This window comes from Lissotriton vulgaris, chromosome 11 (assembly GCF_964263255.1).
Source record: "Lissotriton vulgaris chromosome 11, aLisVul1.2, whole genome shotgun sequence".
NCBI lineage: Eukaryota > Metazoa > Chordata > Amphibia > Caudata > Salamandridae > Lissotriton > Lissotriton vulgaris.
Window position 1 is genome coordinate 260557170 of NC_141699.1, and position 19730 is coordinate 260576899.

The following is a 19730-nucleotide window of genomic DNA, read 5'->3' on the forward strand; positions in this document are numbered from 1 at the left end:
TACATATCTGGCTTCCAGTGGAGTAAAAGTGTGGCATACGCTGGATGCGTTTTCACAGACATTTTATAAATTGGTTTACTTAAGAAACTGAGGTGCTGAGCCTTTGGTCGGGCGCATTTTTTCTGATTATTAGCGTATATAAAGATATATTGTCATGTTCATAAATGCAAAGTTCCGATTATGGGGCGCACTGTTTGGAGTGGGAGAAAGTACCTCTAAAATTCATTGAATCTGAGAAATAAGGGTTCATTCTTGGGAAAGGGTTAAAAATACAAGTTGAACTTCAAGCAAGAGAGTAAAAACAGGAAGAGTTTCAAATATTTATTTTTTTATTATTGATCAGACGAATAAAAGATTTTGTTATAAATCTAGAGTTTCACATGACACTTCTTATTTTACAAAGACTACTCTGAGCAGAAAAGGCTGAGTGATCGAGGGAGGGCGTTTATGAGATGTGGCAATTGGAGCTTAGTGGTAACTGTGGATAGAAGCTGCAGCCTCGGGAACTGCAAATATTCACAAAATAACCCTTTTGCTTGTGCCAACATGCCTCTGGAGAATAAAGGCCCCTGCGCCATGCAGTGGGTACACCTACCTGCCACCCTGCTTACAGCATGGGGAAAGTCCCTTTTGTGGTCCTGCTGTTAGAAGTGCTGTACACATTTGCCTTGTAGGCATCACAACTGCTACTACAGTAATCAAACTCAACATATACATTAACACATTTGTTTGAAAGTGCTACTTAACAGCGTTGGATAAACAATCATTTAGGAACATCATTCCGAACACCCAAATTCCACCCAATCTTGAATCTGGCTGTGGAAAGCTGAGATGTGAACATGAGGAGCTTTGAAAGACTGAAAGGCAATGGCAAGAGAGGCTTCACGTGCTAGTGGGAATGAGAGAGCCCTGGGAGGTGGGAACAGAAGAGACTTAGGAGAGCTGAGCAGCTTGGCGGGGCTGACCTGGTAACGACCAGTATCTGGGATAGGAGAGCGGCCCTTCGGAGAACTGAATAGAGAGAATAAGAGAGCCTTGGTTGAGCTGATGAAGTGTAAAGCAAGAGACCTGTGAGAGCTGCAGGGCATTCATGGAACAAGCCTCGGAGATATTCGCAGGAGTAATGGCAGAGGCCTAAGACTGCTAAAAGGTGGGAACAAGCAAGGCCCAGAAGTGCTGAGCGGTGCGAATGAGAGAGGTCTGGTAAGGGAGAGTGCTGGGAATGGGAAAGGCCTTCTACAGCTGAGCAGTAGGAATTACAGAGGCCTTGTGGCTCTAAGTGACAGAAATGAGAGAAGCCTTTCAGAGAGTGAGAGCTTACACAAATGTCAAGGAGGGTAATGAAAGCAGACTAGAAGCACATCAGGGTAGGTACGAAAGACACTCAGCAGAGTCGAGTGACAGAAATGAGCAAGACACTTGAGCTTCAAGGATTGAGAAACCTTCAAGACCCGAGAACCTACAAGACCAGAATAGGTGGGGAATCAGGGTTAATCAGTAAGGCCAAGAGCACTTTCCATCTGGGTGCCGAGGTTCCGGATCTTTTCCTCGTAGTCTGGGTCGGGTAACAGCACCTCTACGGTGTAGCTTATCTTCTTGGAGTGTAGGTAGCTGTAGGTATTATCGAAACGTATGACATCTGCAATAAAACACAGAATAATAAGAAACGGACACAATGTTCCCCCATGTGCTCATTAACCCTCATTTACCATACGTTTTTAGGTCTGTCTCTGTCTCCACTCGCATGAGTAGCCTTCTTCACGGACCAAAGCTTGCATTTAAATTCCCCCTCATACCCAGTGTCACCATTTGACTTCCACTGCTGACCCATTCTCACAATCTGCATCCTCCCTGGACTCCATCTATGTCTCCTCTATAGACAAAATATCACCACCTACCTCCTCTATTCAGATTCAATCTTGCTATTTGCCTTCACAGACAAACGCTTACCACTGTGCCGCCGTCTCATTCTCTTATTATAAAACTCTTTTTATTGAAAAATGGAAGCTTCATACAGTATAAAGTTGAGAGAAAGTCTACAGTCATAACATGGCTATAGATCTTTCTTTCATTGCATATCAGAGCAGGCGTTTACCAGCAATTCAAGAGCGGCACCTTTGTGGCCCAATAACATTTAGAGTACACGCATTGGCCTCCTTTCCCCCACCCCCACCCCCCTTGGTGGCTGTCCCTCAGTCCTTCATTAATCCGTACCCCCTGTACTCTTGCCAGAACCGCCAGGCCCACCACACTCTCCCACTTTTTTGGACAGCCTTGGACTTTGTAGATCACTTGTTCCACCCTTTGGTACCAATCTAGTTCTGCTTCCCATACTGCAATCTCAAGGGGGAGGAGGAGGGGCACGGCTCCCCACGCCCTCCCTCTAATTTTCAATCTCATCGCCGGTCTCTTTCTGGCAATCTTTCATTCACAGCCCTCCTCCCCCTCAAATGCTGATCTCACTCACTTGCTTCTTTTTAGTAGTTGATCATCTCACCTTTCTCCTCTATAGCTACCTTACCCCCTCTTCGCTCCCAATGTGTAGTCTGTGACTCCCAAGACGATACCAGTCCCATCTGCTCAGCTGTGTAAACATCAGCTCAATTTGTAATTACTACACAATTCTCTTTGAACGTGTAGCTGTGATGTTCTGGTGTCAGGCCTAAGTTCTTAATTGAGCACTAAATGACTAAAAACATTCACTTATTCATACAATAGAGGCCAGCGCAACATTGCTTTGCAAGGCCTCTGCATGGCTTGTTTCCAGCCTAATTTCTGCTCTAATTGAGAGAACGAACACAAGTCGTCTTTCTAGTTGACCAGGTCCACGTCCCTGGCATCTTACCTACCATTTGGTCTACGTTCTTTTCTATGTTCTTGACTTGCTGCTAACAGTTTTTGTCTGTCTTCCTCCTATCTGATCTTCCTATGGCTGTACTCCGTGTCCCTCCATATATATACATGTTTTTTCTAATACTTTTCTTCCAGTTGAGCATCCTGCATACTGGACCTGGCCACCACTGCCTTTTCTTGTCTGCTTTGCCTAGCTGCATACTTGTTTTGTAAGAGCAGTTTACATTCTCTATTTCCTTGTCTGTGCCATTCTATACTTGTTAACCAGTTCCAGCAAGGGTAAACTCCTGTTGTGGGTGCTGCTCATTGCAAACACATGACAATAATGTCTCTTGAGTCTGGATGGCCTGCCCATTCACATTCTGAGGACAGCTATCTTCTACAGCATCTCATCTGTGAATATTATGTTGAATTATTTACACACAATTGTGAGATTCGACACATCTGTTCAGAGACTACCGAATAAACAAGGGTAAATTAATGAGGGGGAGGCATGTCTGAAATTTTAACAGAATTTAAATTAACAGCTTTCCTTTCTCAGGGATTCTGGAAGAGTGCCATACTCTTGCACCACTGACTTACAAAGAGGTACCACCTGTCTGATAGAGACTTCTAGCTGCAGATCCCTTACCATAGGATAATCTCCAGGCATCAGACTAGATCCAGAATTTTTTCGTGAGCAGTACACCTGTGCGTCTGTAGGTGATGTCAGCTCCACGTGGCATCGTCTGCACTGGAAGGGACGTGTCGGTAATAGGCGCCACCCTAATGCACTGGCGTCAGTTCTTTCCTTTCTGCACCAGTTAGCAAAAATCTGGAGAAGTGTTGCCCCCAGTCATTTTTTGACTGACCTTTTTCAACCCTTTTATCAAAGATTTTTGAGACTGTGTCTTCTGGTGTGGGAGGGATGTCCACAAGGAAAGCTGGGTCTAAGCCCTTTGCTGCCTGTCACCTCTAAATGTCGGTGACGGACCCACACCGTGTCTGTCTCTGGTGCCTCAAGTGTGACCATGAAGCAAAGACCTCCATAGATTGCCTTCCCCTGCACTCCAAGGCCTTGGAGGAGCAGTCCCTCAAGCTCCTTGCTACTCGATGTGTAATGTACCGACAGTCTCTATTTCAATCAAGCGGAAGGTCCTGTGCGGAAGGCCCCAGGAGGAAGGTCCTGGGATGGGATGCTGAGCTACTCCAAGCACTCGTCGTCACAGTTAGTCGCCCAGGAATTCGAGTAATTCCCACAAACGGAAGAAGAGCAACAAGTCGTAGAGGTCTTCTACTTTGCCCGGTCTGTCAAAGTCCTCTGACAAGACGAGGGAGCGTCTGCATTTGAGGCTTGGCTCCGCGGTTAAATCTGCCCCTGGACCATCCCAGCGCCTCCCTGAATTTACAGGAGCCAGAGTGACCCCTGCCTAACCGAGTGAATTTTATGAGGCAATGCACCTCCCATTTGGGCAGCCCATCACTGCTGGTGCGCCTTTGGGACCCACGGGCTCAGGAGGGGCCCCTTCTGGACTTCTGCCGGCGGGTTTGCACCCGGGGCAAGTTGGGCCCCTTGGATCCATGGATGGATTCAAAGTGTCGCTGGTTACGCCACCTCGACCTTCCCTGGCACCAGCTCCTCTGCCAACGCCCCTGGCACCGCCCTCTGTTGTGCAGTTTCCATACCCATCTGCAACTCCGATACGGAAACAGATGGGCGTCATCTGTCGCAGAATCTAGAACCAACTGGGGGCAGACCACACAGGCCAGTGTATCCTATTCCTTTGGGGTAGGACTTGGAGATGATTAGGAGGGGCCATTGGATCCTGACGAATACCGCCCCAGGTGTCACAGAGAGCACCTGGTGTGAGGTTCTGGCGGATGCCAGTGGATTGGATACCTCCCCAGATAGTGGCCTGGTTTCTCCTCCTACTGTGGCTACAGAGGACGGAGCCTTTTTCCCTATGGTGGTGAGGAGTGCGGCTGAGGTCCTAGACCTTCAGCTCCCCACTGTGGTTGTCAAGACAAATGTCTTGACTGTGGTGCTTCATCCAGGAGTCACCACATCCGAACTGCTTCTCCCATTTAACAAAGCCCTCAGGAACATCCTACTCTGGGCCTAGTCCAAGCCCTGCATAGGAGCTCCTGTGAATGGGTCGATTGCCCGCTGCCATGGCCCGTCACAGGGCACCCCAGTTTCTTCACAATACACTCCACCCCGGAAAGCTTGGTGCACCAAACCTCCACTTCCAATTTAAATCCTGGTGCATTCTCTTCCACTCTCCCAGACAGGGATTCCAAAAGGCTGGATACCTTGGGGATGAAGATGTCATCCTCCGCCAGATTGGCACGGCGAACGGTGAAAACTGTGTCCCTTTTGAGCTGATAATCCAACTCGCTCTGGTTGCACAGGTACTGCCTATTGTCTTGGAGGAGACCCAAGCTGTACTCTCTCAAGCTATTACTAACTGGAGAGAGGTAGCTAAGTTCACTATAGTATGTGGCCTGGATAGGACTGACTTGCTAGTTAGAACGGTTTCATTGTCAGTGGCCCTATGGTGCTACGCCTGGCTGAGGACGACTGGATTTTCTGGGGAGGCCCAGGCCAAACTTTTGGTGCTTTTGATGGCTCCTGACTCTTTGGTGACAAGGCGGAATCCACACTGCAACACTTCAAGGACAGCAGCACTATGGCCAGATCCTTGGGCTTTTCAATGGCCCCTCTCAATTCACTGTCCGTCTTCTCAGTCTTTGCGTGATCGAGGATGCAGCACCCACGGACCTCATGGGTCAAAAGCCAGGGGTCGAGCCAGTCCACCCCAGCTGCTGCAGCCTCCAAGACCCTTTAGTTTGTCCTCCGACCTTCACAGGCACCAGTGGGAGGCAGGATACACCATCACCTACAACACTGCAGGTCGATAACATCCGACCACTGAGAAGCCTTTGTCCTATCTATGCTTGCACCCACTCAATTTCTTCCTGAAAAAGGCAAAATTCTAAATGCTCATGCTCGCTCAAGTCCTGTCTGCCATGGACCCAGGAGGCTGGATGCTTGTGTTGGACTTGCAGGATGCATACTTCCACATTCATGTCCTGCTTGTCCACAGATGTTACCTGCCGTTCACGCTGAACCTCGAGCACTTTTAGTTTACCATGCTCACTTTTGGCCTTACCAGCGCTCCTCAGGTGTTCACTAAGGGGATGGTGGTGGCTGCTGCTCACCTGTGGAGATCAGGGGCTCCAGTCTTCCCCTATCTCAACGACTGGCTATTGAAAGCATGCTCGCCATAGGCAGTTGTGTCTCGCATCCAGACCTCTTGCACTCACTGGGGTTCAGTATCAATGTGCCGAAGTCACACCTGATCCCTTCTCACGTGTTCATTTTTACTGGAGCTATTCTGGACCCTGCAGTTTCAGGCTTATCCTCCCAAGCAGGGCCAGGTTATTTAGACTACCTCTGAGGCTGCTGGGCCACATGGCCTCCTGCATCCTGCTTGTGACACATGCACCTTGGCTTATGCGGGCTATGCAGTGGCACCTGATGCTACAATGGGCAAGTTTCAATGGATGCAGCATTAGGGGAGTCTCTCCGACATGGTCCAGATTTCGAAGGGCACTGCAAAAGATCTGCAGCGGTGGCTGACGAATCGTGATTGAATCAGCGGCAGATCCCTCTCTATTCCCCAACTAGATCTGATGGTAGTGACCGATGCATCAACTCTTGGGCTGGGGCACCCATCTGGGAGAGGTGGAGATCAGAGGACTCTGGTCTCCGGTGAAATTCGGACTCCACATCAACTTGTTGGAGCTCAGAGCAGTCCAGTTGACATTGAAAGCCTTTCTACCCTCCATCAAGGGAAGGCTAGTGCAGGTGTTAACAGACATCACTACTTCCATGTGGTACTGCAACAAACAGGGTGGGGTTGTGGACCCTCTGTCAAAAGGCCCTGCTCTCCTGGACATGGCTGGATTATCAGGTCAGGGCTCTCTGGATGCCAGAGTAGTGGAACTCAGCTGAAGATGCACTGCGGATCACAAGTGGCATCTCCAATCTGACGTGGGGCAAGATCTTTGAAGGGTTATTTGTCTGCTATCTTCCCTTTTTTGCGGCTGCATGACCTAGCCTTCCCTTTTCAAGTCCCTTATTGTAAATAGGTTCCTTAAGGTCTTCAGCACATATTCCTACTGCTCCCTTTTTGATGCCTCAATGGGACTTCAATTTGGTTATTACTTTTCTGATGTTTGTTCCCTTTGAGCTTCTTTATAAAAGTCCTCTTAGGCTCCTCACCATCAAGACTGCCTTTCTGTTGGCAAATACATCTGCCTGGCAGGTCAGTGAACTGCAGGTGCTGTCATCTCTGCCTCCGTACATTTCTTTTTACCTAGACAAACTGGTGCTTCTGCCTCAAGCGGCCTTGTTGCCAAAGGTAGGCACCCCTTTGCACGTAGGCCAGGTCATCACCGTGCCTACCTTTTCGGCTCCACCTCATCCCTCTAAGGAAGAGGAGAGACTTCACCAGCTGAACCCAACAACGAGCGTTGTTGTTCTACCTTGACTGCACACGACTGGTCCGTGTGGATGATCAACTCTTCATTAGGTGTGTCAGAGCCAAGAAAGGGAAGGTCGTACAGAAACTAACCATCACCCGATGGATTGTACTCTACATTAAGATCTACGATGCACTGGCCACGAAGCAACCCCTCATTCCACCAGAGGAAAGGCTACAACCACACCGTTAGCATGCAGAGTTCCGGTCCTAGACATCTGCCAGGTTGCAACTTGGGCTTCATTGCACACGTTCACCGAGTGCTACTGCTAGGACAGTCAAGTGCGTCGAGATGGGCACTTTGCCCGTTCAATCCTACAGGACTTTCTAGTCTAAATAGAGTTTGCAGACCCACCGCTGGAGGGGTATTGTTTCGGTATCTATTCTAAGGTAAGGACTGTGGCTAGAAGTCTCTATCAGATGAACAAGTTACTTACCTTTGGTAACGCCTTATCTGGTAGAGACTTTATCTAGCTGCAGAATCCATACCGACCCACCCATCCTCCCTTCTCTGCAAACAGATTTTTAGGTACAGGGCTGTTCCCTTTCCAGGGACCCAGTTTTTACACACCAGTGGTCCGTGATCTTCATAGCTGCACACTCCTGGTGTGGAAAGTAGTGAAAAGAAATTGACGTCCGCATTCTCTGGTGGTTCCTACATAAGCACCGCGCACATCAGTTACGGTACAGACGACGCCAAACGGAGCCGAATGATGCTACTTACCAGCGCACAGAGGTACTGCTCATGAAAAAGTTCCAGATCTAGTCTGATGTCTAGAGAGTCTCTACTGGAAAAGGTGTTACCCAAGGTAAGTAATTCTTTCATTAAGTTCAGCCCGAAAGATGAGTATTTTAAGATGCAGTTTTGATGCTCAGCGCAATGAACAATTAGGGAGATATTTTTGCAGATGGTTCCTCCTAAAAAAAGGGCACTGATGGTAAAATGTTTTCAGCACCATGGAATGCTCTGAAATGAATGTGTTGGCCGTAAAAATGACAAATGAAGAGACATTTCATGCTCACATTTTCTCTTACTCAAACTGTAACAGCAGCATTTTGACTATGGTGAAGTCTGTGGGTGGAGGTCCAAAAATCTTGTGAAAGCTAGTCTGGAAGACTAGCCTTAGGCATTCAATTCTGCTATATAGCGAGGCAATGAATTATGGGTGGAACATCTAGCAGAACTTCAAAGTAAAAAAATAATTTCTTCAGAGTAAAGGAAAGTTCATAGTCCACCACGATTCCTATATTCCTAACCACAGCAGATGGGTTGGAATATGCTTCTGTTGGCCGCAATCCAGTTCTCTATACTGAAGAACCTTTTGGCCCCACTGCGGTCCACATCGCCCACCCAACAGCTGTATACATTTGGATGGAAGGAGGAATATATATTGACAAAGGCTCCATGCCGAAACACGTAGATGCTTTTTACCGATATATTCTGGATGGACCCTTGTTGAGGGCCATTCTTTCCCATCGAAAAAGGCAAACGCTGAAACGCGTCTGGTCGCTGTGGCTTCCAAATAAATCTTTGAACTCGCCCCTGAGAGTGCTTTCCTTTCTTCTAAAAACGAGGCAAGTCGGAGCATATATATATATATATATATATATATATATATTATATTCCATATGTAAGCACCTGACACTTGGAGGCCCTCTCACATGGTGTTATTCTTTATTTCAGTGAAGCAGCATCAAAAGGAGTACAGTGAATACAGCAACCTCTTAGCCGAAGTTCCCGATGCGTTTCAGGCTCATCTTGCCTTTCTTCAAAGGGATGGCAATAGGGAGAGACAGCTCGCAGGTGTAACTTGTAGTGCTCATCACGAATAGTCCCGCCCAGTGGGCGTGCACTTGCGCTGCATTCTGGAAGTGGAAGTTTCTTGGCAATAAACCTACAGTAGGGCCAGCCGCCAGTCTCCTCACAATATTAAGAATCATACCACTCCCACTGAGGCTGAACTTAAATTGAAGCGCCGCGAATACGGCGCAAAATCACTCAGCCGCCTACTTGCTAAACCAGTGACCAAGGGCTCAGCAAGCCCGAAACGCGTATGGACATTTGAACATTGCTGCATGTCGGTGCAGATTTCCTTTGCCACCCGAGTGACAAAAAGGTCTTTCAACGCTGTTGAGTGGTGCCTCAATCTTAGGGCAGCGTCAAATGGAATATGTAGCAGCCCGACCCGGGACGCGAGGCACCCCGGCGCGTAACAGCTGCTCCTGCACGCCGTTCAAGAATCAAGCGGCGTCAAGTGGAACAGCGTTACCGTTCCCGAGGATGACATTGGCGGGGACTTGGTTTCGACAAATTTTTTATTTTTTTTATTTTGAGTTTTATATAGCGCGAACAAGATCTTTGCAGATAACAGAGCGCTTTACACAGGCAGGTGGAAGGGTAGGGGAACAAGGGGGGATAGTAGGGAGGTAGATCATCAAGTTCATGTACATAGCAAAAAACAAATTACGTATAGTACAGGTATGAGGTAGCACGGCCTAGTTGGAGCGTAGGCCATCAAAACGCTGTGAATAATACCGAAATCGATAAAAAACTGATATGAGGTAGTAAGGATCTAAGCACTTTAGACTAATATAAGTCCAGACACACGTACATAGGAATATATAGGCTGTATCATAACAGAATACTGATAATACTGTTCGCAATGTAAATCAAACAAATTGTTCAACTGTATTTAGCCATAAGGATACTTTTGACTTCTTTCTTAAAAAGAAGGGAGGAAGAGATGAGCCTCGTTTCAGGAGGAAGTGCGTTCCAGATCCTGGGCACCATTCCAGAGAAGGAGCGTTTGTAAGTTTTTTCCTTCCGGAATCTTCGCGGTTTCAACAGAAGATTGTTTGTGCTCCTGATAGCTCTGGACCCACCGGACATTGTCAGCTTATGAGTAAGGTAGCTGGGTGATTTCAGGTGTATAGCCTTGTGCGTCATGCAGGCAATTTTCAGCTGTATTCTGGCTTCAAGAGGCAGCCAGTTCAAGGATTTGAAGTCAGGGGAGATATGCGAATGCTTTTTTGATCCAGTGATGAGTCTTGCAGCCGCATTTAGTGACGCTCTGAGGGGTGCAGTTGTCGTTAGGGGGAGGCCACAGAGGGCCACGCTGCCGTAGTCTATGCGAGGGATGACTAGAGCTTGTACTGCTGTTTGGAAGTCTTTTGCTGGGAGGAAGGGTTTCAGTTTCCTCAAGGTATTTATTTTGAAGTTCGCCCCCTTAGTAGCCTTGCTGATATGCTGCTGCATGTTGAGGTTGGTGTCGAGTGTTATGCCTAGGGATTTTGCTGAGTCCACGATGGTCGGTTGGACATTGAGTGCTGTTAGGTGCTTAAGCCATGTTTGTGCGGAAGATATTTTCGTGGGAGGTGAGATTAGGAGGAACTCAGTCTTCATAGCATTGAGTTTGAGGTAGTTGTTGGCCAGCCAAGATTGGGTGCTTCTGATCGTTGAATTCAGACTCAGGATGTCTTTGGGGGATTGTAACTTGAGATATATTTGCGTGTCATCAGCGTACATGTGAAAGTGTACATTGGATGCTTGTAACAGAGTGGTGAGAGGTTCCATAACAAGGTTAAACAAAGTAGGGGATAGGCAGGAACCTTGCGGGACACCTAACGATACCGGTACTGGGGAAGACATCAGGTTTTTGCTCTTGAATTTTTGAGACCTGTTGTGTAGAAAGGAAGTGAACCAACGAAGCACAGACCCAGAGAAGCCCATTCTTGTCTTAAGGAGTTCGAGTAAGTTCTCATGTTTCACTGTGTCGAATGCTGAAGAGAGATCAAGAAGGATGAGCAGGCAGGTATTATTTTGATCTAAGATTTGGATGGCGTCGTCAATTATGTGAGTCATCGCGGTTTCAGTACTGTGCCCTGCTCGGAAGCCTGATTGGTGTGGGTTGAGGAGATCAAACTGTTCTATGTGCTTTGTCATTTGTAGTTGGACGCATTTTTCTAAAAGTTTGGCGAGAGTGGGAATGTTGGTAATCGGACGGTAGTTGTTTAGGTCCGTGGGGTCGGCTGTTGGTTTCTTCAATAAAGGTGTAACTTGTCCAACTTTGAGGGAGTCCGGGATGGTTCCTTGTTGTAGTGAGCTATTGATAATTTTAGTCCAGAGTGGGAGTAGCAAAGGGATGAAGTCTTTTACGGCGTTAGCAGGAAGAGGGTCAGTAAGGTGATTGGATGGTTTTAGGGTGCTGAGTATTCTGTCAATTTCTTCTTCAGAGTAGGTGTCAAAAGATGACCATGTCGCATTGTTTTTTAGTTTATTTGGTGTTGAGCAGTTGGGTATTGAGTAGAGGCTTGCGTCAATGAGGAGGTCGCTCCTTATATTGTCAGTTTTTTTGTTAAAGAAAGCTGAGAAATCTTCACAGGAAGGAGTAGTGCTCATGATGTCGACAGCTGGGAGTTGTTCCTTAGATTGAGATCGGATTAGCTCGAACAGTTTACTTGGACGGTTTTTTGCTTGGTCTAGCTGCATTCTGAAGAACTCTGACTTTGAGCGTTTTATTTTCCTGAAGTATGCATTTCTCTTTTTCCTCAGAGTTTTGAGATGCAATGTCGAGGGAACTGCTCTCCAGGTGCGCTCTGCCGTTCGCATAGCCCGTCTCTCTTCCTTGAGACTCCCGTTGTACCAGGGGTTGGATATCTTAGTGGATACTCTTTTCAGTTGCATTGGAGCGGCCTCATTGATTATTGAGGCCATGGAGTTGAGATAGTGGTCAGTTAGGTCCTGAACGTCAGTAGCATCGGTAGGGGGGAGTAGGAGATTGCAGCTGTTGGGGGGTAGAGAGTTTGGATTGAGTTTCCTCATGTCTCTTTTCCAGACTTTGGGCTTGGCGTATTGCACCGGGATGAGTTTTACTTTTTCCTTGATGAGGAATGTGATAATATGGTGGTCTGACCAGTCACAAGGTTGTATTGAGTCAAGTTGAGTGGTGCCTTCTTTGGAAATGACCAGGTCGAGGATAGAGCCTTTGTCATGTGTCGGGGTGTTGCAAATTTGAGTGAGGTCCGAAGCGGTAAAGAAACTTTTGAGGCTATTAACTACTGCGTCACCGCAGTCATTCCAATGGAGATTGTAGTCACCAAGGTAAAGTTGTGTGTTTTGCCGTCCTGCGTTGATTGATATTGTGTCCATGAGTTGTTGGGAGAAGACGATGTTGTCCTCCGGGGGGTGGTACATGATGTGTAGTGAACATACAGGTTTGTTCTCACTGGTGACATCAAGGCAGAAGTATTCACAGGAGGTAAGAGAAGGAGCGGTGACTTTGTTAATAGATAGGTTGCTCTTGTAAATGCAGGCGATTCCGCCACCTGTCTTGTTGTTGGACCTGTCAAGTCTAGAGATGCAGTAGTTGGGGGGGACTAGGATATCCATGATAGGATTGGAGGCTTCAGTTAACCATGTTTCAGTTAGTATGGCCAGGTCAAGGTTCCTAGACAAGATGAGGTCAGCGACCTCCGTCGCGTGTTTTTGGGCCGACCTACAGTTGAGAAGTGTGCATTTGAGTCTGGGGGTGCAAGGGGAGGTGGAGGGTTCCGTAGCGAGAGGGACTTTAGTGAGGTTGTTGGGAACAGAGCCTCTGTTGCTATGAGTGGGGTGCCTACTAGGGTTGGAGAGAATCGTAGAAATGGACATGTGCGTGGTGGTTAAGCTGTTTTGGGTTGCCGGGACATATGAGCTGAGTAGGGTGTGTATGTCGCGGTCCGAGAGAGTCTTGATTGCGCGCTGGGGGCGGTTGGCGGTATTGCGAGAGGGGATAGAGGTCCAATGTAAGGGGCGGTTAGGATGTGTCTTGATAGTAGGCTTAGGCCTGTTGGAGGTATTGCGAGAGGGGATAGAAGTCCCATGTAAGGGGTGCCTAGGATGTGGGGGGGAGTTGTTCATTCGTTGAAAAGTGGTCGTGAGGGGGGGTGCTTGCTGTGCGCGAGGAGTAACTCTTTGAGCGAGTGGAGCTCTTCTTTCACTTGGAGGAGGGTGGTCATGATTATATCCAGCGTGCCGTTGGGAGTGGGGTTAGAGTTATTGGAAGGGTAATCAGCGACAGGAGGGGTGAGGCAAATGCGGGACGAGTGGAGACTGATCGTTGTGGGGAGGCAAGTGTAGTAATGGGGAGTGAGCGTGGGGGGGAGATGTTGAGGGGGGAGTGGGGACCAGGAGTGGAGGGGGGGCTAAGGGTGGGGATTGAACTGTAGAAGGAAGAGTGGAGGCTTGAAGTGGCGGGGGGGAGATGTTGAGGGTGGGGTGTATGTCTGGCATGGGTTGAGTGCCGAGAATATGGGGGGCGCTGATGAGGGCGGAGTGAAGGCTAGGTGTGGCGGGAGTGCAGGGAGTGGGGGGGAGATGTCGAGGGGGGGTGTATGTCAGGATTTCTTTGAGTGGGGGTGGGGGGGAGATGTTGAGGGAGGGGTGTAGGTCTGGAATGGGTTGAGTGCCGAGACTGGAGGGTGCGCTGTTGAGTGAGGAGTGAGGGCTAGGAGTGGCGGGAGTGCAGGGAGTGAGTAGGGAGATGTTGAGGGAGGGGTGTATGACAGGATTTGTACGAGTGCAAAGAGTAGGGTGGGGGGTGTTGAGGGAGGAGTGGGGGCCAGGAGGGGGGGCGCAGGGAGTGGGGGGAGAGAGGACACGGCTGAGGGGAGAGCTAGGTGCGGCGCGGGTGTAGGGAGTGGCGGGGGTGGAAAGATTGGGGGGGTAATTGGGATGGCATAGAGTCGCGTTGTGAGGGTCAGAGGCGGTGGGTCGTTCTGAGACGTTAGTTGGAAGTGAGGAGTTCTGGTTCAGTTGGATTGGGGTATGTGTGGAGGGCCGCCGATTGGAGAGGTGCTCTTTGAAAGTGGGGAACAGGTTGTCGAGTAGTTCCAGGTTCCTGTCTGTGGCTTGAATTAGAACAATCCCGTTATTGTAAATAGTAATGGCTGTACTGCCAGGGAAGCGTTTGGATGGAGCGATGGAGAGTGATAGTCCATGAGCGGATTTCCTGATGGTGGAGACGTTGAGTAAGGCCTGGAAGGTTTTTCTCCATTGAGCTCTGCGTGCGGTGTGGAAGATGATATCAGTGTTCAGGGATCCATTTACCGGAGAGAAGTAGGTGTCAGCAAAGGGTCTTTCAGGGTGGGACCTCAGGAGGTTGTGTTGGTCAGCAAACCGACTTGAAGGCTTTTAAATTGAAGAAAGGTTTGGGGGCATACCACTATAGGTACAAACCACTGAGACCAGAGTGTAACAGAATCATGCCACGCCCACTGAGGCTGAACTTAAATGGAAGCGCTGCGAATACGGCGCGAAATCACTCAGCCGCCTACCTGCTAAACCAGTGACCAAGGGCTCAGCATGCCCGAAACGCGTATGGACATTTGAACATTGCTGCATGTCGGTGCCGATTTCCTTTGCCACCAAGTGAATAAAAGGTGTTTCAACGCTGATATGTGTGGTGCCTCAATATTAGGGCAGTGTCAAATGGAATATATATATGCACATGGTGTTTTAAAAGAATAAATAATTGAAAACCTACTGTTGCTGGGGTGCCGTGACTTTTGTACCATACGTGGAAAAACGAAGGAATCTGAAGCAATATATATTAAAAAAGGTTATTAAAATCTACCTTACCGACAGCCTGGGGTCCGTGTCTTCATTTCGCCGAGGTCGGAGGTTGTGAAGATAAGTGGTTTATATATATATATATATATATATATATATATATATATATATATATATATATATATATATATATATATCGTACTGGCGGTCGCCAGTAGCTAGTTATAGTTAGGCCCTAGTTTCCATAGGAAATCCGCAACATTCTATTTGGAATAACTTTGGCGCCGGTCAACAAATCTTTGCAAAATTCTCCAAGAAGATGGGGCCACGGAGCTGAGTTGCAGAGTGTTGTAAAAAGGGAGCGTGGCCTCTGAACACCTCTCTGCAACGCAGCTCCCTGGAGCATACCGGAGGTACCTGGTGGGCTAGTTGGCCCACAGGGGACCTCAGGATTGAAGAGGAATTAATTCCCCAACTTAAAACGCGCCACAGGGCGTGTTTGCACACATGTCACCTCAGGCCCCGCCCCCTTCTTTCACTATTGAGCAAAATATTCCTTTAAAATCAGCTGAACTACGAATTCCGATTTACTCACCTGTTATCACGAGAGACCTCAGTGCCGCAACTTTGAGCCTAGTACGGACCCTGAAAAGGAAATCTAAGCGTACTTACCAGTAACTTGTATTTCCTTCCATAGGAATCTATTGTGTGGTTTTCACCAGAAAAGTTTCTAAGTGTCTATTTTTGAAACGTACAAATATTCCTCTAAAATCCGCCGAACTCTTAATTCCGATTTACTCACCTGTTATCAGGAGAGACCTCAGTGCTGCATCTTTCAGCCCACTACTGATTCTGAAAAGTAATTCTAACCGTACTTACAGTAACTTGAATTTCCTTCCATAGGCTTACATTGACTGGTTTCACTTGGCAATTCTTCTAAGTGTGGAGTTTTGGAACTTTAAAAAATTCCTCCAAAATCAACCGAACTACGAATTCCAATTTACTCACCTGTTATCAGGAGAGACCTCAGTGCTGAATCTTTCAGCTACTACTGATCCTGAAACGTAATTCTAACCGTACTTACAGTAACTTGAATTTCCTTCCATAGGCTAACATTGACTGGTTTCACTTGGAAATTCTTCTGTGTGTGGAGTTTTGGAACTTGAAAAAATTCCTTTAAAATCAGCCAAACTACAAATTCCGATTTACTCACCTGTTATCAGGAGAGACCGCAGTGCTACATGTTTCAGCCCACTACTGATCCTGAAAAGTAATTCTAACCATACTTCCCAGTAACTTGAATTTCCTTCCATAGGATATCATTGCCTGCTATACAATATATATACATTAAAAAAATATAAAATTAAATAAACAAATATTACAATTTCAATATTTTTAAAAACATTTTTTTCAATTTATATTAAAAATATGTAATGTAATTTAAAAAATAAAATATCTAAAAATAAATAGTTAAAAACAATGTAGTAAATCAGTATAAAAAAATATAACAATTAATACATTTAAAAATTATCATTTACAAAACCTTTGAAATTCACTGAAAAAACCATAGGTTTCAGCCACGTTATAGATAGGAATTAGCATTTAAAAAACCTTAGAAATTCACTGAAAAAACCATAGGTTTCAGCCACAGTATAGTTAGGAATTAGCATTTAAAAAACCTTAGAAATTCACTGAAAAACCCATAGGCTTCACACATGTTATAGTTGGCTGGACATTTCACTCATACAAAGCCATTGAAATTCCCCCGTTATAGTTAGTTCAGCTAACTATAACTCGTGCGCCCGCAATGCACTGCTGATGACGTCACATATTACATCACTCATGACATGGTCAGTGACGTCACTCATGACATCACTCATGACATCCTTGTGAAAGAGTGGCAGACCTCCTCTCACCATAATATAACCTTTGATACACACACTCAAAAATTAAATTTTCAAATAAATGGAGACACCAATACCAGTTACAACAACCTATTCAGTAATTCCAACATCTACATACACATCCACTCATTCACCAACAGTTCTATATAGTGACTCATACATGTACTCACTCATCATATGCACTCATACACCTAGAAATCCTGTTACACACCGACACTCATCCATACAGTTACTCACACAGATACTCACACATGCAAATAAACTATCAAACATCCATTTACTTGCATATACAGCTCTACACACACCACTACACTTACTTCTGCAGAAACATACACATACTTACTCTCTTAAACAATCACTTATAGAAACACATACTTATTTATACAGGAACTCTTCCAATCTCTCACTCTCACATATTCTCACTTATATACATCAATACTCACATATACTAGTTTAAAACATATGTAGTTACTCATAAAGATATTATTGAGACGTCATTCACTCACTAACACACCCATACACACACTCATCCACCCATACAGTCCTGCACACATGCTGTCTTCAAAACACATACAAACAGTGAGTCAGTCAATCATGCATCTATGCGCTAAGTAATACCCCCCACCAAACCATACAGACACTCATACTGATACTCAAAAAAACAACTAAAAACCCATATAGACACTCATGTAGCTACTCACCAACCCATGCAGCCACTCATACACAAAGTGAGACACTGATACAGATATTTACATATTTAAACATTACTCACTAATACATGTATTCACTAAGATACACTTAATAAGTCAGCTATACAATCAATTTTACAAAACAAACCCATCCATTTAGACACTTACTTACCAATTTATTCTTCCATCGACCTTTAGATATACATGTATAAAAAATATTTATTTTTCAGAAAGACACACATTCACTGGATGATGTCATCAGTGATGTCATTTGAGATGTCATCAGTGATGTCACTGACCATGTCATGAATGATATATTATGTAACGTCATCAGAAGTGCATTGCGGGCGCACGAGTTATAGTTAGCTGAACTAACTGTAACGGGGGAATTTCAATGGTTTTGTATGAGTGAAATGTCCAGCTAACTATAACCTGTGTGAAACCTATGGTTTTTTCAGTGAAAAAAATAAATAATATATATATATATATATATATATATATATATATATATATATATATATATATATATATAGATATAGATATATATTCCGGATAACTCTTCCCACTTAGCCCAATTCCTCCAGGCAAAGAAAGAGCGCGGACCACTGTGGCTAGTCAGCTGCAGTTAATTCAGACTCCATAGTTAGTGCAGCAGCCATGACGCGTTTCGTCCCTCACAGGGGACTTGATCACATGACGCGCTTCTGGCTTGACAGTTGGTTTAAATATGTTTTTAGCTTTTTTACTGCTTACACCATGTGACAAATCATTAAAGTGACAGTGCAATGTTAAAACATCAATCTACTCTTTCATAGTGCCAACCTGGGGCCATGATTACTGCATAAATGCGTGACGGCAACTAATAATCGGACAGAGAAATTACATCAATGTACACATATAACCATACTCCATATTTATAAATAAATATACATATATAAATATAAATCTCTTATCAAAATTATGAGAACATCTTGGACAATGTAAAACTAGTATTTGTGTTACACTGATGTCACCACTATCATGGTTTGTTCCTGTAGTTAATACTAGTTTTCATCATGGTATAAATACCATTAGTTGCTCCATGTATATTCATCATGAATAAGCTTGATGTTTGTTCAGAGCCAAGTGCAATACATTTAAAGTGCAATAGTCATACAACTGTGCAAAACCAAATAAATAACTAAAAGGAAAAGGGCATTTTGCAGCTGCTATGTTGCCTATACATTTTCAGTGATGGCATGAAGATTTAGAGGGAAAGACAAAAATTGAACAGTGAAAACCTTATACTGTTTTTGATATAAATACCTAAAGAGAGATGGGAATTTTAAAACAAGATATTAAATCAATACCAAATAGAGTTTTATATATAACAGGGATTCTAAAACTCTGCAAAATTATGTATTAATAAATATATAAATAAATACATAAATATTTCAAAATAAATATGACACATTTCTGTTTCTGAATTTTGCATGACGTGTGTCCTCTATGTAGCTAAACAATATAATTGCATCCATTGTACTAAAACCCATTTAGTATATCTGATGTCCATACGGGTACACATTTCATTGCTGAACAGTATAAATATATATTCTAATTCACAACCTGGACCAAGTTGTAAAAATAAATATATAAATAAATGAACATCCATAAAAGCCACCTTAAAAATTTCGTGTTTGCTATAAAATTCAATTCATGAGTAAACTAGGCTCAGTATTCATTCTTTCTTAGTTATATATCAAGGCTGGTTAACAGTTCCTCCGTGGCATTTAAACCCCCTGGATGTTTAGTATTGAGGTTTAAAATATACGTCATCTCAAGTCTACGAAGTGCTTTTGTACGGTCCCCACCCCTCTTTGGTATTGGGACTGAGTCCAATAGATAATATTGTAGCCCCTTCGGACTGCCTTCATGTTTTTCATTAAAGTGACGTGCCACCGGATAGGAAGGATCATTGTTCTTGATCGCACGGATGTGTTGTAACACCCTTTTGTGGCTTTGTAGAACAGTGCTTCCTACATATTTTAATTTACAGGGGCATTCCAATACATACATTACATGATCAGATTTGCAATTCAGTACTTTATCAATGGCAATTTCCTTGTCACTCAAAGGGGTTTTGTATTTGGTCATGGACACTGCGTGCTGACAGGCTTTGCATGTTTTACATTTAAAAAATCCTACCTGTTGTGATAAACATGTATTTTTA

General features: G+C 45.2%; 1 protein-coding gene across 1 annotated transcript in view; it reads right to left on the reverse strand.

Annotated features, from left to right (window-relative positions):
* Positions 1-311: 311 nt before the first annotated feature.
* The window catches only part of LOC147679625 (SEC14-like protein 2), a 269075-nt gene continuing 249656 nt past the window's right edge, over positions 312-19730 (reverse strand). The window contains exon 12 of the mRNA XM_086943202.1: positions 312-1639. Within this exon, the coding sequence (XP_086799328.1) occupies positions 1491-1639 (149 nt within the window). The 3' untranslated portion in view covers positions 312-1490. The remainder of the gene's footprint in view (positions 1640-19730) is intronic.